General features: G+C 38.5%; 1 protein-coding gene across 1 annotated transcript in view; it reads right to left on the bottom strand.

Annotated features, from left to right (window-relative positions):
• The window catches only part of LOC122175185 (disks large homolog 2), a 737,856-nt gene that overhangs the window by 9,100 nt on the left and 704,210 nt on the right, over window positions 1–24,546 (bottom strand). Inside the window, exons 18-23 of the mRNA XM_042862630.1 lie at window positions 16,515–16,560; window positions 13,643–13,684; window positions 5,523–5,573; window positions 4,919–5,020; window positions 3,802–3,974; window positions 2,985–3,094 (exon numbers count right to left, since the gene is read on the bottom strand). Coding sequence (XP_042718564.1) covers window positions 2,985–3,094; window positions 3,802–3,974; window positions 4,919–5,020; window positions 5,523–5,573; window positions 13,643–13,684; window positions 16,515–16,560 — 524 coding nt within the window. The remainder of the gene's footprint in view (window positions 1–2,984; window positions 3,095–3,801; window positions 3,975–4,918; window positions 5,021–5,522; window positions 5,574–13,642; window positions 13,685–16,514; window positions 16,561–24,546) is intronic.

The raw sequence follows: 24,546 nt of genomic DNA, 5'->3' as shown, positions 1-24,546 counted from the left end.
CCGGGAGGAAGGGAGGAAGGGAGGAAGGGAGGAAGGGAGGAAGGGAGGAAGGGAGGAAGGGAGGAAGGGAGGAAGGGAGGAAGGGAGGAAGGGAGGAAGGGAGGAAGAGAGGGAGGGAGGGAGGGAGGAGAGAGAAAACCATCAATAACCAAGTGCAGGTACAAGCTCTCTTAAGATGATTTTCATTTTTGACAACTGCTTTGTTTAGGATAATCCTGAACAGCAATCCATCTTTTTTGTCTTTTAGAGTTTTATCTTGCTGTTACATTAACTTTTAACTTCTTTCCATGATCAAGTGTAGTAATTATGGCAGATAAATCTATCCTTACAAGCAGATCTTATACAGGTAGGATTCCCAAACTTTTTGTGTTGTAGTAATGACTTTAGCAAAAAGAGAGGGCTGCAAAAGCAAATTGTCATGAGAAAAACTATGGTGGGGATTTACTGCTTATCTGTGGGAATTGCTCAAGTGCTACTTCTTATCCCAGGGTACAAATGAGAGTTTGACTCACTATGAAAATCTGGAAGGCTGCTCTGCACCTTCTGGGCAGCAAAAACAAGTGCATGGCCTATGTCTGTGAAGTAGGCACACAGTGCAAATCACCGCTACCACTTGCATTAGTGTGTGTCTCAGTTTAGTTAAACCTGAGTGATTCAATTTCATTACTTAATAAATGATTTTTGTGAGCAAGGAGCTCAGAACTATGCAGTTACTCTCAAAACAATTCTTACAAGAAAATGACACCAGTTGTATTAAAAGAGTTTTTGTTTCTCATAGAAGCTAATTTTAGGTACAGTTGGATAAGAAAAGTACACATCAGATAGATTAACTCAATAAAAACATTACTTGTAGAAAACAAACTGCAGAGGATACAATAATTTAGAATGCCTGAATCCATTTTTTTTTTCTGTTTTTTTTCAGGATTTGTTTTATTAGTTACTATTTGTTTATATAACATTTTCCTGCAAAAGATCCCAAGGTAGTACCAATATAAATGGACTTTGGCTGCCCCGTGAAAGTTTGGATTTCTAATTCAGGGTGTCTTCCACAGGGTATTTGTTGAGCAAAGAATTCAGTCACAGAATGGATTTAATTTTCTTTGTTCCTATCAACAACAATGGAGGTTTAGGTTTGGAGAGCGAAGAAGAATTTCTTTCGATGCATATTGCTGAACAAAATTCTGCAAACTCTGTAGGACTGGCTTACTAACAGGATGCTTGTTGTTTTTTTCATCTTCATAACTCTGTTCAGTCAGTCTGTTAAGGAGTTTCTGTTCTTACATCACATCAACTAAGGGTTTATGTTATTGCAACATTTTTGGTTGTGTCTAATGTATTTTCAGAGAAAAGACCACATTTGTTTACTGGCTTTTTATCACTCTAGATGCAAACTCAGCATTAAACAAAAAATGGAAATATTTTATAGGCAGGAAAGCTGTAGGTGAAGATCTCTCTTAAAACAATCAAAAGAGATATTAGGATTTCAGACTTCCCTGACTCTTCTATTTAGCAAGATAATCAGAATGGACATGCAGCAACCTTATCACCAAATTTGAGGGCCAGAAAGGATGCCCGTTCAGTCACATAACACCAAATTAAATTGATATTTTTTTCAGTAACATACACGTAACATACACGTATACGGAAAGCATGTATTTTATCCTGAGTTTTAATCAGTGTGAAGATTATCTCCTTGTGTTCCTCTTCACTTCTACTTCCACTTCTGGGTGGTACCCAGAAGACAGACAACATTCAGTTTATGCCTCATCCACATGAAGTAAAAGAAAATAATGATCTATTGTGTCCTTACACAACACCAATGTTAATGCAGCCCACAGCAGCAGTTTCTGATTTTGCAGCAGCATTATCCATCCATTCATATTCCTGTGTGATCCCTCCCAACTGCCAGATGCTTTTCTGCAGTGCTATTGCTTAATTATTCCCTGCTTGTACTTGTGCATTTCATTTTCTCTCCTTTGTCTGTGCTGAATTTCATCTTACTAATTTTACACTGAGTTTTAAACTTATTCTCCAAAGTGCTTTCTACCTCTCAGCCTTGAGTCAGTCACAAATTTTACAAGAGTTCTGCCCAATTCATTGCCCAAGTAATTCATAAAAATAACAACTAGTTCCACAGCTCAGGAAATACATTTTCAGGATATCTGCTATCTTCCCAGTGCCATTTTCAATGACTGCCTGAATGCAGTCGTGCACATACTCCTAATGATTCCCTCTGGACTGTCTAATCTACTGCTGAGAATGTCCCTTGGAGATGTGTCAAAAGCCACAATAAAAATCAAGACATAAAACAATTATTGATATCCATCTCCAGACATAAAGAAATAAGGTCGATTTGATTTGCTCTTGATGCACGTACATTGGCTGCCTCTTATAAAATTTTATCCTTCCAGTTCTTTACTTGAGCTACATTTACTATCCCCTGGGTCCCAATATTTTTTGAGTACTGAAATTTGGCTGCCTGGTGACAGCTTGAAATTGGTGCCTTCTCTTTTCCTTCTTTTAAGGATCGTTTGCCCCACTTCAGTCCAACAGGTCCTTGCCTATCCTCTTACAGACCTTCAAGCAACTGAAGGGCTGAAGAAGAAGCACACACAGTGTATCTACACAGGTTTATGCTCTGCTTTGCTCATGTCATAGTGACCAAACGACACCCCAAGACTGGATGGGACAAGGTGGGACACACAAATCCATGGTGAATTTGCTGTCCAGGTTGTAATAAGTGCATTGAGCACTGGTGGGAAGACCCTCATGGACTTGCACCTAAGCCCATAGGTCCCAGTGGGAAAGGTTCAAAGGCAGATTTGGCTCATTCATTGGGACTGTCTTACAGTGGCTGGCACGCATGGAGAGCAAGTCTTCACTGTTCCCCCATCCTTTTGTTTTTACTGATTTTAGAGGCCAGACTAAAGAGCTGTTGAGGATGCATTCTGAAAAAAACAACACGTGGAGGAGTTTATACTTACATCAGAGGCTCCCATGATTTAGGCTTAATGAAGATAGCGATGGGATATAGTTGTGCAACTTGTAGTCGTTTGATCGCATTTCCTGACACATCGAGAATACAGTGCTTGCCCTGTTGGAAGCAGATGAGGATGTGTTCATTTCTGCAGTTTGCTGAAGATCAGCCAAAAGAGGGAAGCAATCCTTTGAGGCAGTGTCCTGGAACACAGCTATGACTGACACACCAGGGGAGGGGGACTCCAGGGCACACACTCCACCCCTCTGCCTTTGATTTAGTCCTAATATAAAATATACCCTTAAAGATATGAAAGCAAATGGTAGTTTTTTTAATTTATTTTTTATTGGCATGAGCTCTGGGGGTGGTGATGGATTTTCTTCAGAGATGAGGAAAATCAATTCTTAAAAATAATAGCATAGCTATATTCTCTACTGCTTAATTTAATTCTTGTTTGTGTCAAAGACTTTGGGTGTCACTTGAGGCAAATCATTTAATCTCTCTAGGCTTCACTCTTTTACCTCTGTGACAGTGAGATAAGGTTATTCATCTGTTGTATAGAGGGTAGAGGGAAAAGCTGTTTTGGGGCATATTTGAGGTGCTGTGTTAAATTTCTGAATCTATGCCTCTACATCCAAGTATTAGAAGTGCCAAGAACATTTACTTGCAAAGTCATAGAGTCTACAAGTCGTGTCATTATAAAGCCTGTAAGAAATTGGATGTCACTTTGTACATATTTTGTATTTTTGGCATAAATGTGACTGAGATGCAGTCTCAGTCTCAGTCATCATGTTGCATGGACAGTAAAACTGGCATCAACTTACCCTCTCTGCCACAAATCTCACAGACTGGACGCTAGTTCCATATAAATTATCATTGTACTGCCCGGCTTCTATAAATTTGTGCTCTTGGATATCTTTTTCCATTTGTTCTCTTGAAATGACAAAATGATAATCTCTCCCATCCACTTCATAGTCACGCTTTGGTCGTGTGGTATCTGCACGAAACAAAGATAGGGGATCAAGAAGTCTGTATCAATTAACATTACTAGTGGACAGTGCTATCACTGGAGGTGTTCCACATCTGGGAGAGCTTTGGCTAACTTTTTTTTAACGGAGTTTTGACAATGAGGCTGCCATTTTACAGTAATACCTTCTAATATTTACTTCCAACCAATCTTATGTTAACACACAATAAGCATTTGCTAGAATTTCACTTTATCTCATCATAGTCATAACTAAATCTCAAATAAAATTGCAGATTATAAATCCAGACCTATGGCAGTGATAAAAATGAATGGCAATCTCATTAATTTAATTTAACCTTAATCATAAGGCTATTTCTGATCTTGTCTCCTAGCAGATTAAGCTACCATGTTTGTAGAGACAATAGTTTAAAAAGAAGAAAGACTGCAATCAGGATCTGCAGTAAACACTGAACAAGCTCTAATGATCCAAGATACAAACACTCTGCTTAATTCAGGGCCCAACATTGCTTTCAGAGGAGCCAAGATAAATTCCACACAAGTCACAGGCTACTCCGTAATTTTTTAGTCAATATTCTTCAGCTGAGTTGAAACATTTTATGTTTTATTAATATTTCAAAATTTTATTGTCTTTAAGAAAATACAGAATCATTGGTGAGTAAACTGAGTTTGTGGTTAAAAGGTCCCTTGTTTAGAGGGGCAGCTTCTGGCCTCTGCTCATAGAGCCCGTCCCTGCAGCCCCCCACTTCCAAACACTGACACATAAAACTAACACTCAGAACCTCACAATTTTTTGTTGTTTGTTCCTTTGACCTTTTTTCTCTGGTAGAAAAATGGCTTCTGAGAAACTCAGCTACATAAAGTTCATGGCTGCTGTTTTCATCACAATTCACTTAACGAATGGCACCAAGGGATGCAACAGACAGCTGCAAAACGAGGAATAAAATTATACTTACGTGGTACACATGATCCAAACTTATCAGGGAATTCAGATATCAAGTCATCATTGATTCGATCTTTCATAGGGCCCAGAATAATTACTGGCCTGGTGTAATTAACTGACAAATAAAAAAGAGAGGCACATTTTGGTGGTTACTGGAAATAATGGTAAATATTCCCAAAGCTGCACTAACGAGTTGCTGTCTTTAAGATCAAGTTGGTGGATTGATGGTTGGATTAGATGATCTTAGTGGTCTTTTCCAACCTTAACGATTCTATGATTCTAATGAAATCTTAGGTTACTTTTTATTGATGGATCATTTTTCTATTGATGTGGCTAAGGAAAATGGAACTAATGTTACTTATTTGGCAGAGCAGAGCACTGATGATGTACACTGGTGTAGACAAGTGGCATTATGAAAGGCCACGGGAACACACTGCAGAGAGTCCGGGAAACATCAGGAAGCACATGAAAGCTAGGGATAACCTTATGTCATTTCTTATGTATGCAACAGTGGCCAAGAAGGATCCACAGGGACAACAAGGCTTACTGCTCTGCTGGCCCCCAGAAATAAAATAAAAGATGTAAGAAACAGTGTCAGAAAAGCAGTCGGAACTTACTTTCCTGTCTTGTGACAGGTTCATAAGAAAGGATGCAGTCCTCTTGGCCTCCTGATGAGAGAAGAAAGAGAACAGTTTGAAGCTGACACATGACACTTCATGTACCAAAGCTTGATAAAATGCTTCACACAGGCAGTTCGGGTTCTGCACTTCTCTGTAATATGCTCGCCTGAACCATTCCAATACCCTTAAAAACTTCAATCTGCAGAGATCACTTTATTCCCTTCCCCTTTGACCTGTGCCACATATTTCAGTTCTGTTCTCTGAACCTGGGTTTCTTCAATGGTCCAGAATAGTGGAGGCAACAAGGCCTCATTTAATGACAAGGCTGTTTATAAGGGCAGAAATTTCAGATATAATTATTTTGTTCACCAATTGCTACGGCACTAACAAGCTGCTGCAGGGCAAATCTACTAGCTTTTCTTTACAGAGAGAGTGGTGAGGGGCTGGAACAGGCTGCCCAGAGAGGTTGTGGATGCTCCATCCCTAGAGGCGTCCTGGGCAGCCTACTGTAATATTAAATGTGGACGTTGGTGGTCCTGCATGTGGCAGGGGTTGGAGATTCATGATCCTTGAGGTCCCTTCCAACCCTGGCCATTCTGTGATTCTGTGATTCTGTGAGAGCTACATAAACTGAACTGTTTTTACCTTCAGCACATTTTGGCTGATCGTCTTCTTGTGCATGAGCTCCCTAGTCTAGTTTATTTACAACCTGGTATCTAGCTCTGAGTGTTTTTTCTGATCCTCATGCTTTATCTGAACACAAGTATTACAGAATAATTGTATTTTATGCCTTATTCTCTCCACTGCTGCTAGGACTGTGATGTTTCCTCATTATGACATATAGGGAACCAATGCAGAGAACTTTGATGGAAGACTCAAGTGGTCCAGGACTTGGGTGCAGGTGTACAGCTCTAATACATCTCTGCCCTCCATAAGAGCATAAAAGGAGAGCTGGAAGGATTCTTCAATCTACTGCATTAATAATTCCTGCAGATCTCTCTGGGTCATTGTCACATACTTGGCACTTCATAAGGGCTCTGGCATGTTCAAAATATGACTTTGGCTTATCAAATTTTAATATCCTGATTTTATTTTTACTCAGATCAGGGTTTACCTTTGAGAAGATTCACACTTGGGATTTTGCATCTAATTTAGGTATTATGGAATAAAGATTGTCATAATTGTATCTGAGTTTTACAAAAAAAGGTAGAATTACCTTCATAACATTTGCTTGTATATGTGAGTCTTTACAACATTTTTCTGACAGGCTTCTGTCAAACCAAATAGTTCATAAACACATCAAGAGTTGCATGATGCCTGTTTGATGATATAGGTAGGATTTAGAGGTTGTACAACTCACACTGAGGCTTTCTGACTGATTTTCAGGCCATTCTTGAAGTTCTAATATATTAATTATTCTTCATTAGAATGCAATGTCTAGATCACAAGAAGATACAAAGGCCAGGTTGGATGGGCTGTGGGCAGCCTGATCCAGTGGATGGCAACCACTGCCCAAGGCAGGGGTTGGAACTGGATGGTCTTTAAGGTCTTTTCCAACCCAAGTTACTCTATGATTCTATAACTCTGTGATTTTGGTGTTTAGTCTTAAACTGACTCCCACTCCATGAATCTAATATGTTCAGAGAGAACTGTTCCTGCTATATTACCTAGACAGCTGTGAGAAATGTGTAGGAAAACCTTCCAAGTAAAAAGAATTTAATTAGCCATGATGAAAGAAAAAGCAAATTAAAAAAGTGCTACTGTGTAAGGAGAGAGGCAGAAAAGACAGGACTAATTTCAAGCTAGCAATGTTGCTAAAGCAATTGAAGAGAAAGCTTGATTTTTAATAAAAGGAAGAGATTAGTTTTTAAGGACAAGGCAATGTAATGTATGAGGAATGTGGATAATTGATTCTGTTCTATTTTGTGAGTGTTTGATACTGTAATCACTTGCTTAACTTTGATTTGTTGCAAGGTTAAAAATCTTGAATTCTTACCATGTTTCTTGCATCAGATTTGTTATTTTCCCTCAAGTTACTTTGAGAAATTTTATGTGATGTAGTAATCAGGATGTCCCAGTTCTTTGGAGATGAAGAGTGTCACTCCCCAGCTTGACAAGGATGCTTCTACACTGCCTGCCTTCCAGCCCTCAGGAGCCAATGCTAAGCTTTAAACAGCCTTAGAATGTCAGCCTTGGGATGGCTGTTGAAGCCATCGTGTACTAAGCATGTGGAGGGGATCTTGTTTGCACAAATAGTCTTAAACTTGAGACTACATGGTTCAAAGGCACGTAGCTTTCTGCAAAGGGGGATTCATTTAGGTCATTGCAGAAAACCATATTATGAGTGCTTACGTCTGAGCTAGTCCTTAGATGCTCTTTAGACTCAATGGGTGCCTACAAATAGGCAAGTGCTTATTCTAAGACTTGAGTCATCTGATCTATTTCAGATTTTGGGATGAGTATCTATCAGTATGATTTGGGCTACAGACGCAAATGAACTTGTCATTTAACAGAAGTCAAATAGCCCTGAAGCCACTGCAAAGGGTTGAAGTAAGCAAGGAGAAGCTTAAAGGCCGACTGTGATGCATAGGGACTTAAATATAGTCATCTTCCTGAGTGAAGGCTCTTCCACACTGAACATCAGAGTCACATGCGGTGTGAGCATGGGTGGAAATCACTGTTTCCACTACTTGTCTTTTCTGGAAAAAGAGTTCAGGAAGTTCAAGTTTCCATGTGAAGAAAATAATTTCAAACACTACCACAAGTTTTCAGGGGCTGATATGCATGTTAACAGTACCAGATGATGGTCTTCAATGATTTCTTCTCAACTGGTACTGCACAAAGTATTAAGTATAATGAACAGCACTAGAATCAATCAATAATCAGATTGCCATAACCTCATGATGGTTTTGAGGTGTGACACAGCATGATGTCCTGCAGGGCAGAGGTTTATTTATCATTTGATCGTTTAACACTATCATTAACAGCTTAATTAGCACAGGTCTGCTATATTGATCTGGAAAATTGTTGTGAAATATAACAGACAAAAAAAAAAAAAAAAAAAAAAGAGAAAAGAAAAAAATCTGTCTGTACGATTTTGGCATGATCCTTTGTTCTTCAGTAAAATTCCATTAGTCAAAAAGACAAGAGAAGACAGAAGATAAGGAAAGAGAAGACATAGAAAGAAAGCCTTCTTAAACATAGTTTAATAGTTAAATTTCTGGATGTCTTTCACTTTGTCACTATTACTATGGCTCCTGTTCCCTGTGCTCTTGGTTTGCATGTTGCTGAGTTCTCATGCTCAAGAAGAGCATGGAATTTTTTACAACTTACTGCCTCTAAAAGCTGAGCAGAGAGGTCCTGGGAGGTTGGAAGAATTTCATAAGGACCACTCATTTTTTTCTTTTTAGGGTAACCCTAAAATGGATTTAAAGGGCTGTCTTTATTTTTCTTATTTAGCTAGATGGATCTGAGGTGATTCCAGTGTACATGTGTGTCAATTTACGTACGTTTCATTTCCATCAAAAGCCCCACTTCCTACTGTCTTGCCAGAGCATCCACAGCTTCCACAGTGCTGATGTTGCTGCATCCAGCATGTGAGTAATGGGGCAGGAGAGCCGCTGTGATGCCATGGTGTAGCCACCATGTAACCAAAGGGCCACCCTTATCAGGTACCTTATAAATCCATGGATGTTGGCATCCTAGTAATGGCTGTGAAGGAAAAAAGGTCAGCAAAAGTCTGAGAATGAAGATCCTACTGGAAAGTGGTTGATCAGTATGACATGATTAAGATCAATAAATCTCGTGCAGCCATATGTAGAGACTTTAGTGCTTGTGCCAATTTAAGTACTAATATATAAACCTACAGGGAGAGTAAGAGCAAATGTAAGCATTTTAATTAATCAGTGGCCTAACATAACAATCAGGACTCTTTTAAATCTTGTTCCGAAACTTCAAATCTCATTATAGAATGAAATGCTGACCAAATACAGAAAGTAAAAATTTTGGTTCCTGATCCCTTTTCTTTTAACTTATAATCATGTAGTGCCTCTCTAAATAATTGGTGCAATCATAATCAATTATGCAATTAGGCCAAGTAGATGGGTTAATGTTTGTGTAATTTTGATGACGGCTGTAAAAACCTCTACTGAACTATGCTTGAGTGCATTTCCACACATCACCCCCCATATGCAGTGGAGAGACTTAAAAGTCATGTCATTATGAAAATCATGTCTTGGAAAATAAAAACTGATGAGTCTATAGTAAAAAATACATTCTTTCAGGCTTGGTTTGAAATAGAAAATTAGAACTCTTCAAGTTACAGAGCTCAGAACAAACTTCTAATCATTGTTTAATTAGCTGGTTGAGGAATAAGTCAAAGTTGGCCTCATGTATACTTAAGAAGGAAAACTTTCTGCTAGATCAGGATTTTATATACCACGCTGCATCCCTGATTTTTCTGCTAAGAGAAGGTGAAAATCAACTAACACTGTTATAGTCCTTATATTTGCACAGCCTGCGTGATGTAGCAGCATCTGTGTGGCATCTCAGGCCCTTGTAGCTCAGGCTAGAAATTGTTCCAGGCTCAAAAGCACTTTAAAATCTTTTATGAATGGCCAGATTCTGCTGTCAAATATGCTTGTGGTTCTCCCAAAAGTTAATAGGTTATCTGCTGGGATAAAGAAAATTATCAACTGGGATTTGGAGAGGCTGCCACCTCATATCCGTGCAAGACGAGGACAATGGTGAGCGCCATGCAGCCTACATGGCCGGGGCATGTTTAGCAGAATGCTCTGCTAGTCTGGTTTAGCTATCTTCTTAGAGACAAATTGTTTTCCAGATGTCATTCTGTGTCTCCATTAACTTCAAATTGAATCTATTGTAAAAACTGAGTGGGTGATGGCTGTGCTTTGGGATACATATTGGTCAAGGAAATCTCACCACTGGCTTTAGCTCTTTTTCTCATTACAAACCAGAGTTGATAGTAGAAATCACGTTTACTATCTGCAACAGCCTTGTTGCTAAGGAGTGGTTTAAGAATTTTCTCCCAAGACCACATATGAGAAATTTCAATTTTATTATTATTTTGAAATAGTGACTTTAATACTGACTTTAATTTTTAGCCCCCAGGCCCAACACATAAGCAATAGAATTCTTCAGCCAAATACTCAGGCATTAAGCAATATATTTGTCTAAATAAATAAGAATTCATCAGAATAGCTCCCAGAAAAAGCCCAGTCAGTTTGTAAACCTTCTGTTAATCCCTGTACAGGGCACAACCTGGTCAGCTCTCAGAATCCTTCAATGTCACTTTGTGCAGCTGTACCCCTGAATTGGAATGGTTCAAGGAATGATAAAGTAATACAGGTTTTAACATTAGCTACTTTTCACTAGATGCTAAGAAGCAATAGTTAGAGAAACATGTTGAAGCAATAGCCAGAAACCCATGAGAAACAATGCAGAACACTTCAATCTGAACTACAACTGGACTGTTTTTACAGGGGCAAATATGAACGTCTGCAGGAGAACATTTCTTACTCACACACTTTTCTTTATATTGGCCAAGGTGTGAACTGCTGATTTGTTACAATTCAGAAATCCATGGGACAGGCAACCCTTTTTTCCTCCTGCTCATTTCCTTGGGAAACAGAAGAAACAAAGGGTGCTCTGCATACTGTCTCATTCCATCAGGAGTCAGCTTTATCCTGAGTACCTATTATTTTTCTTTCATTAAAAATTAATTATAAGGCAATGAGGACTATGTCTTTAGGATGTGAATGTTCATTGATTAGTTCTGATAACTACTGTTGCCATTTGGGGAGATAAGGATAGACTTCTACTGTGCAGTGTCCTTTCTCAGCTGTTCCACAAAGTCAGATCTGCAGTGAAATAAGTCAACTGCTTCATGGCAGACCCCATCATTCTTACCTCCATACCCTCACAGTTGGCCAACTACTCTCTAGCCACCCCTCACTCGCTCTCTGTTTTCTGATTCTTATCTCAAGTCACAGCTTTTCTAGAGGGGATTTGCTGCAGTGAGCTGTGTGATGGGAATGTGCTTGCTGACCTAGACTAGCCTAGAGATTCAGGGTGTAACTATTCCGATTCAGGAGCGCTGGGAGTCCCAACAGAAGACATGCCCATATTCCATGGCCATATAGTAATCAAACACAGGGTCAGGCCAGAGCTGACATGTCATTGTAATTGTCTGAAACAGTTATTTCCAAAAGCTGGTGTCTAAAATTGCTGGCTGCCCAAGGTTGTGGACTCAAGCGTCATATCAGCACCCACCAATGAATCATTAGCAAATGAAATCAGGCCCTTTGGGCACCAGCTCCTGAATTTTAAAGTCACTTTCACTTGGCATAATGGAAGACTGGCTTCCTTTGCTTCTGAATGTCATAGCTTTGCCCTGAGCAGAAAAGGAAGCCCTCCCTGCATTTCCTCTGCTGGGGAGCAGTTTTTTGGACACCCCAGCAATATGCGGTGAGCTCCAGCCAATATGATGCTGGTTAGTGCTGGGGTGAGCTTTCCCAGATGGAAACCACACTTAAATGAGATGCCTGTTGTGTGCAGTTAGTTACCTCAGCACTTCTTTTTGTTCCGAATGTGTCCCAACTAACCCCCCAAAATTTTCTTTTTCCCTGATCCTCAAAACAAATGCCTTATTTCAAGCTATTGCACAGCCAACTGGTTATCTGGTCAGTCTTATGATGCATTTTAGGAACTACCTTATATGAACTTGTCCAAGATGTTGACCTGTAGTTTGGTTCCCATTTTAATTCTCCTATTTGGGATATCAGGCATGGGACATGTTAAGCCACCAGCCTTGGTTACTTGGGCATTTACATACTCACTCTGAAATAAACACACCTGGAAGAGATTTGACTCATAAGAACTTTTGAAAATTTATCAATTGATTCAGTCTTGATTGTAAAGTCAATCTGGTGAAAGAGCATGTTATATGTCAGACATAAAATCCTTCTTTCCTCTCAGTGAAGGACACAGAATAAATAACATGGCTCAGAATTGGTTCTCAGCAGTTCAAAAGTGCCAACTGATTTCTTGTGACTCTGGCAATTGCTTTCCAAATAAATATTTGCAGTACAAGAGAATACAAACTAATTTACCATTTCTGAATTGAATAAGGTTAGCTGTTCTACTGAAACAAACCAATGTTTATTAACAGAGCTCAACTGCTATGCACTCTAAGAAGACTAGAAAGTATGAGGTATGATACCAGTGATTACCTGGATGTATGCGGGTACTTAGCGCAAGTGCTGAGCGACTGGTGGAAAACTTGATTTGCTAAGCAAATGGCTTGAGAAAATTAAACAAGTTGGTAACTCAGTGATCAACCTCTCTTTTACTATCTTTTACTACATTTCCTTTCATCTGTTTTGATAACTTTTTTTTTTTTCTTTTCAACACTTCCAGATAATTTTCCACAATTTACGATCTATCTCTAAACTATTTGACAGTAGTTCTGTAATTCCAACCAGATTAGATTACAGGATTGGGACCATCGCTTAGAGGAAATCCACATCATTTATTGGTAGTGTCTAAAGGGTGAAGGTCTATTTGTCTCTCTTAATGGTTTTTGAAGACTTCATTATGTATTAAGAAAGCTGTACTGACAAAATTAAAGACTCACTAGACTTTTTGGGGCCATTTATTTGTTGTTCATGAAGGTATGCAAAAATACAAATAAAAATTGTGACACTGTAAAGAAGATCTTTTGCATTTTTGACAACAATTATGGAGGAATTTTACTTTTAAAAGGTCATCAAGAAATTGTCCCTCTTCCTTCTGAAATAGACTTCCTTTCACTAAATAAAATAATTCTAATTTTCAAAGACTACCCAAAGCCAAGTTTGATTTTATAGCCCAGAATACACTCCAAATAGCAAATCACCCTCCCTTTTCTCATAAAGGTTGCCAGTTTTCTTTTATAGCTATGTACTCAAGAGGTGGTTGTAAATTTGAATTCCAAGCCATTTGCTCCAACCATTTTTTTCAACATTAACAAAAGAATAGCAAGAAGAGAACCAAAATAACAGGAACGAACACAGCAAGCAATGCAAAGTAAAAAGACTCTAATGAAAGCAGTAACTTACTGTAGCTACTTTCACTATCGCTGGCATTAGAAGAAACATGTTCTGCAAGAACAGTACAGCAAATTAAAGAACATAACCAAGCACCACAGAGCCGTAGAAACTCAAAAGATCTGCCGCAGCCATGCAAAGGTAGTTGTGCAGAGAGGAAATAAAAACTGTACAGTGACATCACCTGAAGGTCTTAGATAATTTACACAGTTAAAATGAAAGCTTTCTCTCTTGAGGTATTTCCGAAAGAGACTATACACATCTAGTGGTATACAATATAGAAAAGCCATTGATACACATTATAGCAAAGCCATGTCATTTCTTTCTAAGACTTTCTAAGATAGTTAATGACATCTCAGATAAATTAATTTCAAAATACCATATGGTCCACTTGCATCTCAGTGAATGACTAATTTCATGAATGAGTTTCTGCTCGTGTTCTTCTAAACTTAGTTTTGTTCTCAGCGTTAATCACTTTCTACTATCCAGTGGAGTTAACAAATCAATGTGAAAAGGGCTTTGATATCAACTATTGCAAAAGATTAAAAAAAAAAAAGACAAAGCCAAAGAAATGTTTTTCCAGACAAGTTCCAGCTTCAGGATTTGAGCTAGAGTACAAAAATCTTTTTCAGACTAGTCTGGATATGCGATCAGGGATGGAAGAATTATCGAGGGATAGATTTCTGGTTTGACAAGTTTGGTGTCAGAAAGGTGTGGTGTACATCATGCAAAGTGATTGTTTCCAATCAGGAAGGCTGAGTGACATCAGTCAGATCATGCTTAGTGGTCTCTAAGAGGTCTGTAGAACCACATTTAATGGCTGCTTTAATAGCTCTCTGGTAGAAATGCTGATAACTTTCCAGGTAAAAGTTCATTTGACACACACTTGAAATTTTTCACCTGGACCAGAGCATTTAAAAATAAATGTTACAATGGTTATATGGTGAGAAGCAACCCTGGGTTAATTGGAATGAGATATGGATTGTTGAATGGACAATGAGCACAAATAACTCACTTCCTGATAGTCATCAGAAGCCAAAATGTATCTAACTGTCATTAATCCATTGTGCAGGTTAGGATGTTAGTGACTGGTAACCACCATGTGCAACAAGTCAAGAATCCACTGGGATGAACTCAGAGTAGGCCACAAGGAGGATGAATACGGGAACTGTGTCAAGGCCACCTCTTCTCTGCGAGGTGCTGCATGCCCCCACATGCACACCTAATGGCTGGGGTTCATCAAGCAGTAGCAGACAGGCTGGTGGAGCAGCAGGAATGGGAGAGGCTGATATCCGATAAAAGTAATAGTTGACAAACTTTGGTCTTGGACTTATTTACAAGCTTCAAAATATTAGACCCATGCTTTCAACAAAACTGTGTGGAGTCTTGGACATTTCACAGAAAGTTAACAACTGCTGCCTCCAACCATGATGTTATTCGAGGCCTTGAAGGTTTTGTTAATCAATAACAAATATCCTCCATAGTAACTATTAAAGTAACAACTATAACTTAGTTTAATATTAGTAAAATTTGAACGCGGCTGAAATGTCTAGAGATGTGTCAGTAATTAAAAGCTAGGTGTAATATTAATAGAGAAACTAGACCCTGACCAATACCCTTGTGCCACTTTTCTCCTAGCAGTTTGCAGATTTAGTTATCTCCTTCTGGATGATTGAAAGTTACAGAGATTTGTCTTTTTAAGGACACAGATATGCAGGAGGGTTTATCAAATCAGATGTATTTGAATTTTTTTTTTAAGCAGTGGAGGATTTGCATTTATTCCTAGTGAACAGTGATAGCACTTCATGTAACAAAATGGTTAAGATTCAGGTGGCAGCGATATTGAAAATGGGTCTTCTAGGAACTGTTCTCCATACAAGAGATGAAGCTTTCATCATTAAATGGCAAGATACTGTATAGATTACAATAAAACCATTAAAATGACCCTTAAAAAATCAGAAATCTGTAAAATTGCACATTCCTGTAATTAAAAAGCATATACAAAACAGTAGGTGATGCAGTGTCAACATCCACATACATTTTACTTCAATTACTTGGCACTGAAGAAGAAGAACTGAAGGAAGAAGCAGCCAAACACATGCAAGTGCCATTTTGCTTAAATTATTTAGGTTTGGATACAGCATATAACATAGCCATTTCTATAGAGTAATTTATTCTGTACAATTTTTCTGGTCTGACTTTCAAGGAAGCAAAATTGTTCCCAAATGATTATCTGACACATGACACATTCTGCAATGCCAAGTTGTGAGACAGGATTACTGCGTCAGAAAAACAAACTGATTAAGGTTTCATGACAGGGAATAGGTTGGTAATGGTGAAATGGGTCCAAATTCAGTTTGGGAGAAGGCGTGTCTTCTCTAGCCTGGAAATGACTTCTTCCATTAATAACAAACGCTAATCCAAAATTCAGCAAAGTAACAAACACTCCCATGCAGAAAGCTGAAAATGCAGAAGCAACAGCAGAAAAAAATTTCTATTTCCTCAGGATGTGATCGAGTTGAAATGTTTAAGTTTCCCTTTTGATGGAGAGGGAGGGATTGTTGCTGAGAAGTACATTCTAGCAGCAAAACAAGTTCTGGGTATGCTACTCTACGGAACTGCCATGATGAGAACAATAACATACTGTCAGAAACAAAAGGTGTTATTACAAAAGAAGTGAAAGTGTCTGCTTGATACACTGTATGTTATTTAATATTGTCATGCAGAACAAAACAATTGAAACATTTTTAATGCATTCACAGCTGGGTAACAAATAAAACTCTATCTTGTGCATGCTAGGAGTGGAGGGTCCTCAGAGAAGGAACAGAAGCCAAAACAAAACAAAACAAAAAAAGATTTACAGTGACCATTCCTGGGAACTTACTCAGAGTCTTTGTTCCATAACCGTCGTCACCTAATCCGGGGATGTCCTGCACGGAAGTCCCCAGAGAGAGCAATGAGAAAGGAAGAACAGCCGCAGAAGAGGAAGGAAGAAGTCAGTGGAGTTGAAATGGATACTACCATGACTGACCATGTTGATTGAGCAATCTGGATCCCTGCTTTTTTTCTCTTTAAACCCATATTCTATGGGAATGCAGCCAATGAAGGAGGCAGTGACCATTCTACATGGCTTTGTAGTTGTGACAAAGAAGGAACAATACAATAAATAAAGTCCCAGAAACGGTCCTCACCACATAAATTCGGAAGGAGAGAATTACTAAGGGAAAATTGTGAATTCTTTGGGCTCAGAGCCAGCATTTTGTTTGTAATTATGCTGGTTGTTCACACATACAGTTTTAGCAAGCAGTAGGTGCCTGGAGAGGTACACATCCCAGGGTCTGATTTGCTTATTTAATTTCTTAGTGTGGATGCTTCATTAAACTGTCGAACTTTCAGTGAAGCCATCCATGACAATCAACTTGGAAAACGTCAGAGGCAAAAATGAAAAAGGAGACCAGAGCAGAGCTTTAAAAAAAATCAGTCTGGTATTCTAAAAGAAATCATGTTTGCATAATTTTGAGCCAGTTTTGATTTGGGAATATTTAATCAGAGCCAAATTTGGGTTTAGGCCAGGTGCCACAATGATACTGAGGAGCCACATTTTTTTTTTTTTCAAGAAAGTGAAGAAATGCTCTTCCAAAAGTTAAGGTCACTATTTCATTCTTCAGAAAATGATGTTTCCAAGGAAGGAAGGACCAGCTGGATCCAAATTGCAGTCATACATTGGTCACAGTAGTAATACCTCGCCTGCCTGCCTACAACATGTATTTGCCTGGATGTGTGGGATACTGATATCATGCGTGTCACCCATTTTTTGTGCTGCATGTGGCATTGTCTCCGAGAGGTTACTTACGTTCTGGATCACTTGTTTCCTGCTCACTCTGCTCCTTGCTCTTGTAGAATGGGAATTTTCGTGAAAAGATGAAGTTCTTTTTACGCTTGTCATTGAATGACTGTGAAGGAGAAAAGGCATGGGGCAAAAACAGGGACGTCTAATTGTTGTCACACTCATGCTGACAAAACAACTAGTTTGTAAAAGTGGAGAGAACTGCAGTGACTCAAATCAGTCCAAAACAAGTGGCTGGGAAGACTCACAGGTGGTTGTGGTGATGTGTATATGCTGAAGGCAGAACCCCTGGAGACTGGATCGATATAATGGCAGAAGTCTCAAACTACAAACTTCAGCTCCTTCTTTGGGAATTATCATGTTTGGCTTGCTCAGATAAAGGGCCACAGATGGCTCAGCATGCTTTGAGATCAAGCCACTCATCTTTAATGATAGCAGACTGTGCACAAAAATAATTAACTGTCTGAAAAAGAAAAGGCTGCAAAGAGGAAAGAGGAAGCCTTTGATTTTCTTCTGGTAGGTGTGTGGATTCAGCTCTGTGCCAATTAAAATTATATCTGTTTTTTTTTCTGGTAACTGTTGCTGACTTCAGAGTGCTTTACTTGTCCAGTTAACTGGTAATTTCTTACATATGTTTTAATGTCTTTTTTTGCGTCACGTAAGAAAATTCACTTCACTTTGTGTTATACGTCTATATTAATTTAATGGGTTCCTCTGGATATGCTTTTAGAGATGAGATTTTGCTGGTAAGCAGTATTTCATTGCATATTGAGCAGTATGTACCTTCAAATGGGGAATAAATATGGAATTGTATTTATTTATTTATTTATGCAACAAAAACTTTGGCTTTAAAGACAGCTGCAAAGGTTTTATGGCAGGGTACTGTGTAAAAGTAGGATACACCTACTTGGGACATGTATTTCAGGTGCTAAATGAGGAATCAAGGTCCCTGAGCAGTTAACTGAGTAAAGCTGGTGCTTCCAGAGGGCACCTATGCTGAATTGCAGACAGTGCTTAACTGATCTGTACTGTCCATCAGACAATGTCCTGTGCTGCTTCCTGGACAGAATGTGGGCAAAGCCCATGATCTTGCATGTGCTCACCTCCAAGAGAGCAGAGAAATGCTCAGCTCACTGAAGGAGACAATCTCATGTGCTTGTGGTTGCTTGTATGAAAATGCAACTAGGATTTGCCTCCAGATTTGAAATAGAACAGATTTAAGGTTCCAGAATATTATCTTGTTTGTTTACATTTTAGAAGAACACCATAAAATGTTGTTTAGAATGTGTATTTCTGAGGGATGTCAAGTTAGGTACTGCAAAGCTCAATTAAACCAGTTGTCTACTTGTGTCACAAAAGTTTCATGCCACTTTTACATTTCAAGCATATTTAAAGTTCAGTAACCAAAAACAAAGGAAAAAATGCACATGTAGAGTAAATGATCCATGAGAATCTCTGAGTATGTAAACATTAAATGTGAAATTAACGTGGAGGTCATGCACAAATAATCCAGACTGCATGCAATTTCAAATAAAGCAAATATGAAAGAAAGCCAGCATTAAAAGTAATGGGTATGAAGGATCAAAGTAATCTGCGGGTGAAAAGAGGACTGACATGCACATTATATCACATTAATGACCTAAAGGATGTAATTAAATTAAAATGTGTTTTCCGTGACCATTTCTTTTATTTTTCCAAAGAAAAGAATGCAGCATGTTAACATTTCCGAAGTTGTGAAAACGTTGTTTGACACGCTTCATCTGAGCTTTATATACTAATACTACAGGCTTTGCACTTAAAAAGGAAAAAAAAATATAAACACAGTAGCACCTCAGAAAACAAAGCGATTTTAAAGTGAAAATCACTTCATTACCAAATGACATTTCAGTTTGGAATTAAAGAGAATGTTATCAAAGGGACATATAAATATGCTGTTTTACAGAGGTTTTATGAAAAATAACCACTTTTAAGTATTCTCACTCCATTTTTTTCCCCAACAGTAGCAAAAGCCTCAGAAAGTACATTTGCATTAGAAGAACATATATTGTTGTTTGAGCTTATGCAAGATCTAGCTGAATATTCCAAATTAAACAGACATCCCATAGAATTCTATAAACATTTTTTCCTTGTGCAGTTGGGTTGCATTTCAAATAAGATATTGTTCCACTTCTACTTGGCAATCAAAACCTGGCAACTCATAGCAGGTGACTGTTACATCCAAAATTGCTGATAGCTCACACTGGTAAAATCTCTCATTTCTAAAATAAAACTGATTCTTTGTTTATTAATATCCATAAGCAAACAAGCTTATGCACATGTTAAGATTTGTATAGATTAATCAGTGTGCATATGCATGTTAATTGCCACATATACTACCACAGAATAGCCATATTAAAATATGATAATAGACTAAACTGAGTCTGGTACAGCAAACTTATTGAAATAATTAATCTTTAGTTTTAGCTGAATGGGCTTACTGAACACTTATTTTACTGTACATTAAGTGCCTGCTTTTCACAAGAAAGCAAAACAAGGAGTCTTAGTTTTGTTTTTGCATACAATATAAATGTGATTGAAAACAGGCTGATTGCCTTCACCTCAAGGATATGAAATCCTACAGACATCCATCAGAATGTCCTTGCAGAGCCCATGTAAAGTACAAACATAGGGGGATTGGTGGAGAAGTGGGAGACATATGGAATAAAACTGTATTTTTTCTCAGACATGCTCTTTTAGATATAGATTTGGGTTTGTTGTTGGAGGAATAGAGATCAGCACCGTCATCCAGCACTTGCATCATACGGATGCATATTTTCTTTTTAAGACAGGTGAAGAATGGCGCTAGGGTTAAACAACAATAATCAAATGTGTGCTTTTCAGAGGTCTTATTTCTATGCAGTGGAAATGGAATCTTTGAGTTAAATGTTCTGAAGTGGTTTTTGTTAGGGTCCCCTTACACTGCTGATAAATGAGAGAGGTATTTGTCTACATGTCTCAGCCTGATATAGAAGTTGAGCACAACTGGATTTGAAATTGTGATACGAAGCTCAGACTTGCTCCAACAACATTTATGCAGGCAGAGTTTCTGAATGTCACTGAAAGTGCCTGAAAATGAATGCCTGTGCAAACTGCAATTTCTTTGCATGAATATTGTAACATTCTGTAGCGACAAATAACTGGGGTATCTCAGCTGCAGTGAAATCCTGTACAATAGACAGCTCTTATACCTCACTGCCATCAGTTCTCACAGCCCACCCATAACCCAGGAACTGGCATTAGTATGTACTCTATATAGGCAAAAAAAAAAAAAGCAGATGACATTTTCAAGTGCTGTTTGACAACTGAACAGGGAGGTCATTGCTCACAGCACTTGAACTGTGATGAAAAAAGTCTTTTTACAGAAAAAAAAAGAAGGGGAGAGAAGCTTTCACCAACATTGTAGCTTACATTCTTATTTTGACACTACTTAGGGCACAAGGCTATACACTGAAAAATACGCAATCTGCACTCTTCCTTGGCCAAATACCCCACAATGCCATTTACATATGTCTGATTTACATTCACAACAATCTCTGGTTATGACAGACATCAAGACACCGGGTGTTTCTTGTTCTTAAGAACTCCATTTGGTACTTTTCTTTTCTTTTGTCAAAGTACATTTTTTTATTCTAAATGCTTTTCTCTAAGGGCAGCAGCCATACAAATATTACTCATCAGATAATGTGTTTAAAAAGGAAATTTTAATGTAAAATGGAACAATCCAATTTCAGAATTTGCTTTATAGTGGTAAACATCACAAAGAATAGTGCATCCGTAACACGATGGGTGTAGCACCCTGCAATAGTCAACCATTCTGTTGTTTATTTGAGCTCTTTCTAGATATTTTTCCTAGTGCAGCTGATCCAGCCCATACTGTGTTCATGAAGATAAAGATTGTCCTCTTTGTGCTTTGTAGAACAGTGTAATATGTTGGAAAAAGATTGCTTTTGATGCTCTAAAAAGCAGTTCTGCAATCTAAAAGCCATTGGAATATATTGGGAATCCTTTATTTTGCTATTTCATTCAACCAGTGCTAATCCCCACTCATGAGCTGCAAACCAGTTTCAGGAGATCACCTGAAGAATGACTGTTCCGAGCACTGGCTGTAAAATTATTGTATACAGAGTGCAGACAAGAATGTTCATTCATTTTACTGCCTCTCATCTGTTTTTTTTTTTTTTTTTTTTTTTTAATTATTATTTTATAACTTTTATTTCCTCAATATCAGTTTCTGGTCTAACTGAAATGAAAAGCCCTCATTTATACAGCATTCTACAAAACTCTTCATGATCAATCACTGACTACAATCTTTTTCTCTATGTGCTTGAAGCACACTTTTCATGTTAGGGACACTCATTTTGTTTGAACTGCACTGGCTTTAATGAAGTTTTGGGCACTGAACATGAGCTGATATCTCTCACAGTACCACTGAATACACTGATACCAGAAGGAAAAGTCTGTGACTGAAGCAGATACTCAGTGTCATTTCTCCTTTAAAATACACAACATTACCTCCCTACTTTTACAGTTTTTTTTTCATAGCAAACCGAAGTGCATGATGAGTATGAGGTCTCCAGAATAAATTTCTGAAGTGTATTTGCTTTCTGTGGAAAGTGAGACATTTCTGAATATAGAAAACTATTAATGGCATCTGTGCAGACAAGCAGAAAGATAAGCTAAGAAGGTATTAGTGGCAACCATAAGCTTGGATGTATGGTTTTCACACAGGATATTCCTTAAGACATCTCAGTCTGACCATGCAGTAATACGTTGGCAAGAACCCAATGTCAACTTCTCCGTGTCCATTACTTGTAGGGAGAAGGATGTCCCTATTCTGTTGAACTCAACTATAAATTTTCATAGAGTGTGCAAGTGATTGCAAATAAAAATGCATGACATAAAGTCATGTTTTCACCATGATCTGTTTTGATAATCAAAGCAAAGAAGCTCTGGATGCCCTTTTCTTAGAGGTGTTCAAGACCAGGTTGAATGGGAACCTGGCAGCCTGACCCGATGCCTAATTTAGTGTTTGGCAACTCTGCCTTTGTCAGAAGGTTGGGCTTAGATGATCTTTGAGGTCTCATCCAACTCAGCCATTCTATGATTCTACAGTTCTATGATTCTACGATTCTAAGTGAGAACAAACTTTGTATCAGAAGATGAAGATACTTCTGCTTGCTTAGCTTCCCTGCGTAGCTGCAGGGAGATATGTATCTTGGGATTTCAAAATGGAAAAGTACAAGCCTGATTAAATACTCCATGCTGCCTATCTTCAAAAGCCAAGGGTAGCACTGTTGAATATTCATAAATACAAAATTTTACTAATCTTTTTTAACACTGACTTAATGTCTCTTGTTAGCCAGCAACTGAATTTTAATTGCTACCAAAACAAAGGTTAAAAACAACACTGACTACCAGGGGAACAGAAACACTAATACACTATCAAGAAAGCATGTGAAAACAGTATTTCCATTTCTGCAAACATGTTTTTAACTTTGTGCAAGGTTGAAATTGCATTCAAAATGGAGCGCTCATCTGTGCTAATTTATATTGCTTGGTTGTTGGCAGGAACAAAACACCAACATAGAAAGCCTGCATACACGACAAGCAAGGTCATGTACGAGTGCCTGAAGGTTGTACACAGAGAGTGTGCAAAGAATATGTTCAAGCAACAACACTGAAATTAATAATGTGAAAAAAAGAAAGGGCAAAGTTCTTTGACGGTAAAATCAATTTGAGTGTAGAATAATCTGCCCCAAGAGAAGTGGAAAAGTTGAGATCATTTTTCACATTTAAATAAATCTACCAACCTTAAGTACTATAGGGAATAACTACAGTGCTGGGGAGAAAGGAGACTTGAGGAAGAAGATCCAGACACTAAGTGTCTGCCGGCTCCAGCACGGTGTGATGGAGTGTGGGCTTTCACCCAGCCTGGCTCACTGTGGTCATATGGGCAGTATGGAGTCTTTGGAGTTAGTGCATTTGATGTTTGGCAATGTCCTAACTCTTCCTCTACTCTTTCTTTATTTTCTTAGCCAAAGTAACTTTCCTGTTAGCTGCACTCCCTCAGCTACAAATCTTCATGCATGCCAATTTTCCCAGCACCCTTCATGCAAAAGTGATGTAGATGAAAGATCCTCAGAGATCAACTGAGTGTTGGTTTGGACTTGGCAAGTTTCTGGGACCATCTGATCTCCTGCTGAGGCCCAGAGATTCCTACAGTGCACGCTGCAGGACCTCCACCAATACATGGCAGGGCGTACGAACAGGGTTGCCTTTAAGGACCCATCCAACATAAGGAATTCTATGATTCTATGATTCAGTGATCGTGTGCTATGCATTTGTGCAAGTATAAACTACTACCTTAAAAACTCCTCTACATTAAAAAAATATATACTTTATAAAGACCTTTATTACATTTCTTTTGTAAAATATTAATGGAGAAAGATTTGCAATTCCTACATGCCTTCAAACTGTTCACTCAAAGACAATTAGGGCAGACTTATCTTTGGAACTGCTCTTTTGAGTTAAAAGGAAGACAGATCACTGGGACAGCAGATTGAACGATGGCAAAGATCTGGCTGAGGAGACTGTGAATCATATCAGGCTCGTGGCTCTCATTTAAAACATTTAGGTAGTTAGGCCTTACAGCTAAAGCAAACAGCAACAAAAAAGAGGTATGGAGGAGCATGAAGTCACTCTGAGGGACTGGTGCAAGCTTTGTGTAAGAGGTGCTGTTCCTGTGTCTTCCAACCACGCACCTCATACTGCCAGTCTTCACAGACAGGATATCAGATCAGATGGACTGTGGATTTGACCCAGTTTGGCAGTTCCTGTGTTCCTGTAACCTTCCAAACATGGCCTGTGAGTCACAAAGTCAATCATCACTGAACGGCTTGAATTGAGTGAGCCAGAAATAAAGATGTGAAATACAGAGACTGTCATCTTAATGAGTGCTAATGCTTGACTCCACTCATCTAGAGCTCTGTGCCTAATTTTGCTAGAAGAAAACTTTGTTCTTTTTCTAACT

Source organism: Lagopus leucura, unplaced genomic scaffold (genome assembly GCF_019238085.1).
Source record: "Lagopus leucura isolate 7727_CA_CO unplaced genomic scaffold, USGS_WTPT01 Super-Scaffold_702, whole genome shotgun sequence".
Taxonomy (NCBI): domain Eukaryota; kingdom Metazoa; phylum Chordata; class Aves; order Galliformes; family Phasianidae; genus Lagopus; species Lagopus leucura.
The sequence above is the reverse complement of the archived record's forward strand: the minus strand, read 5'-3'. Positions and strand labels throughout refer to the sequence as shown.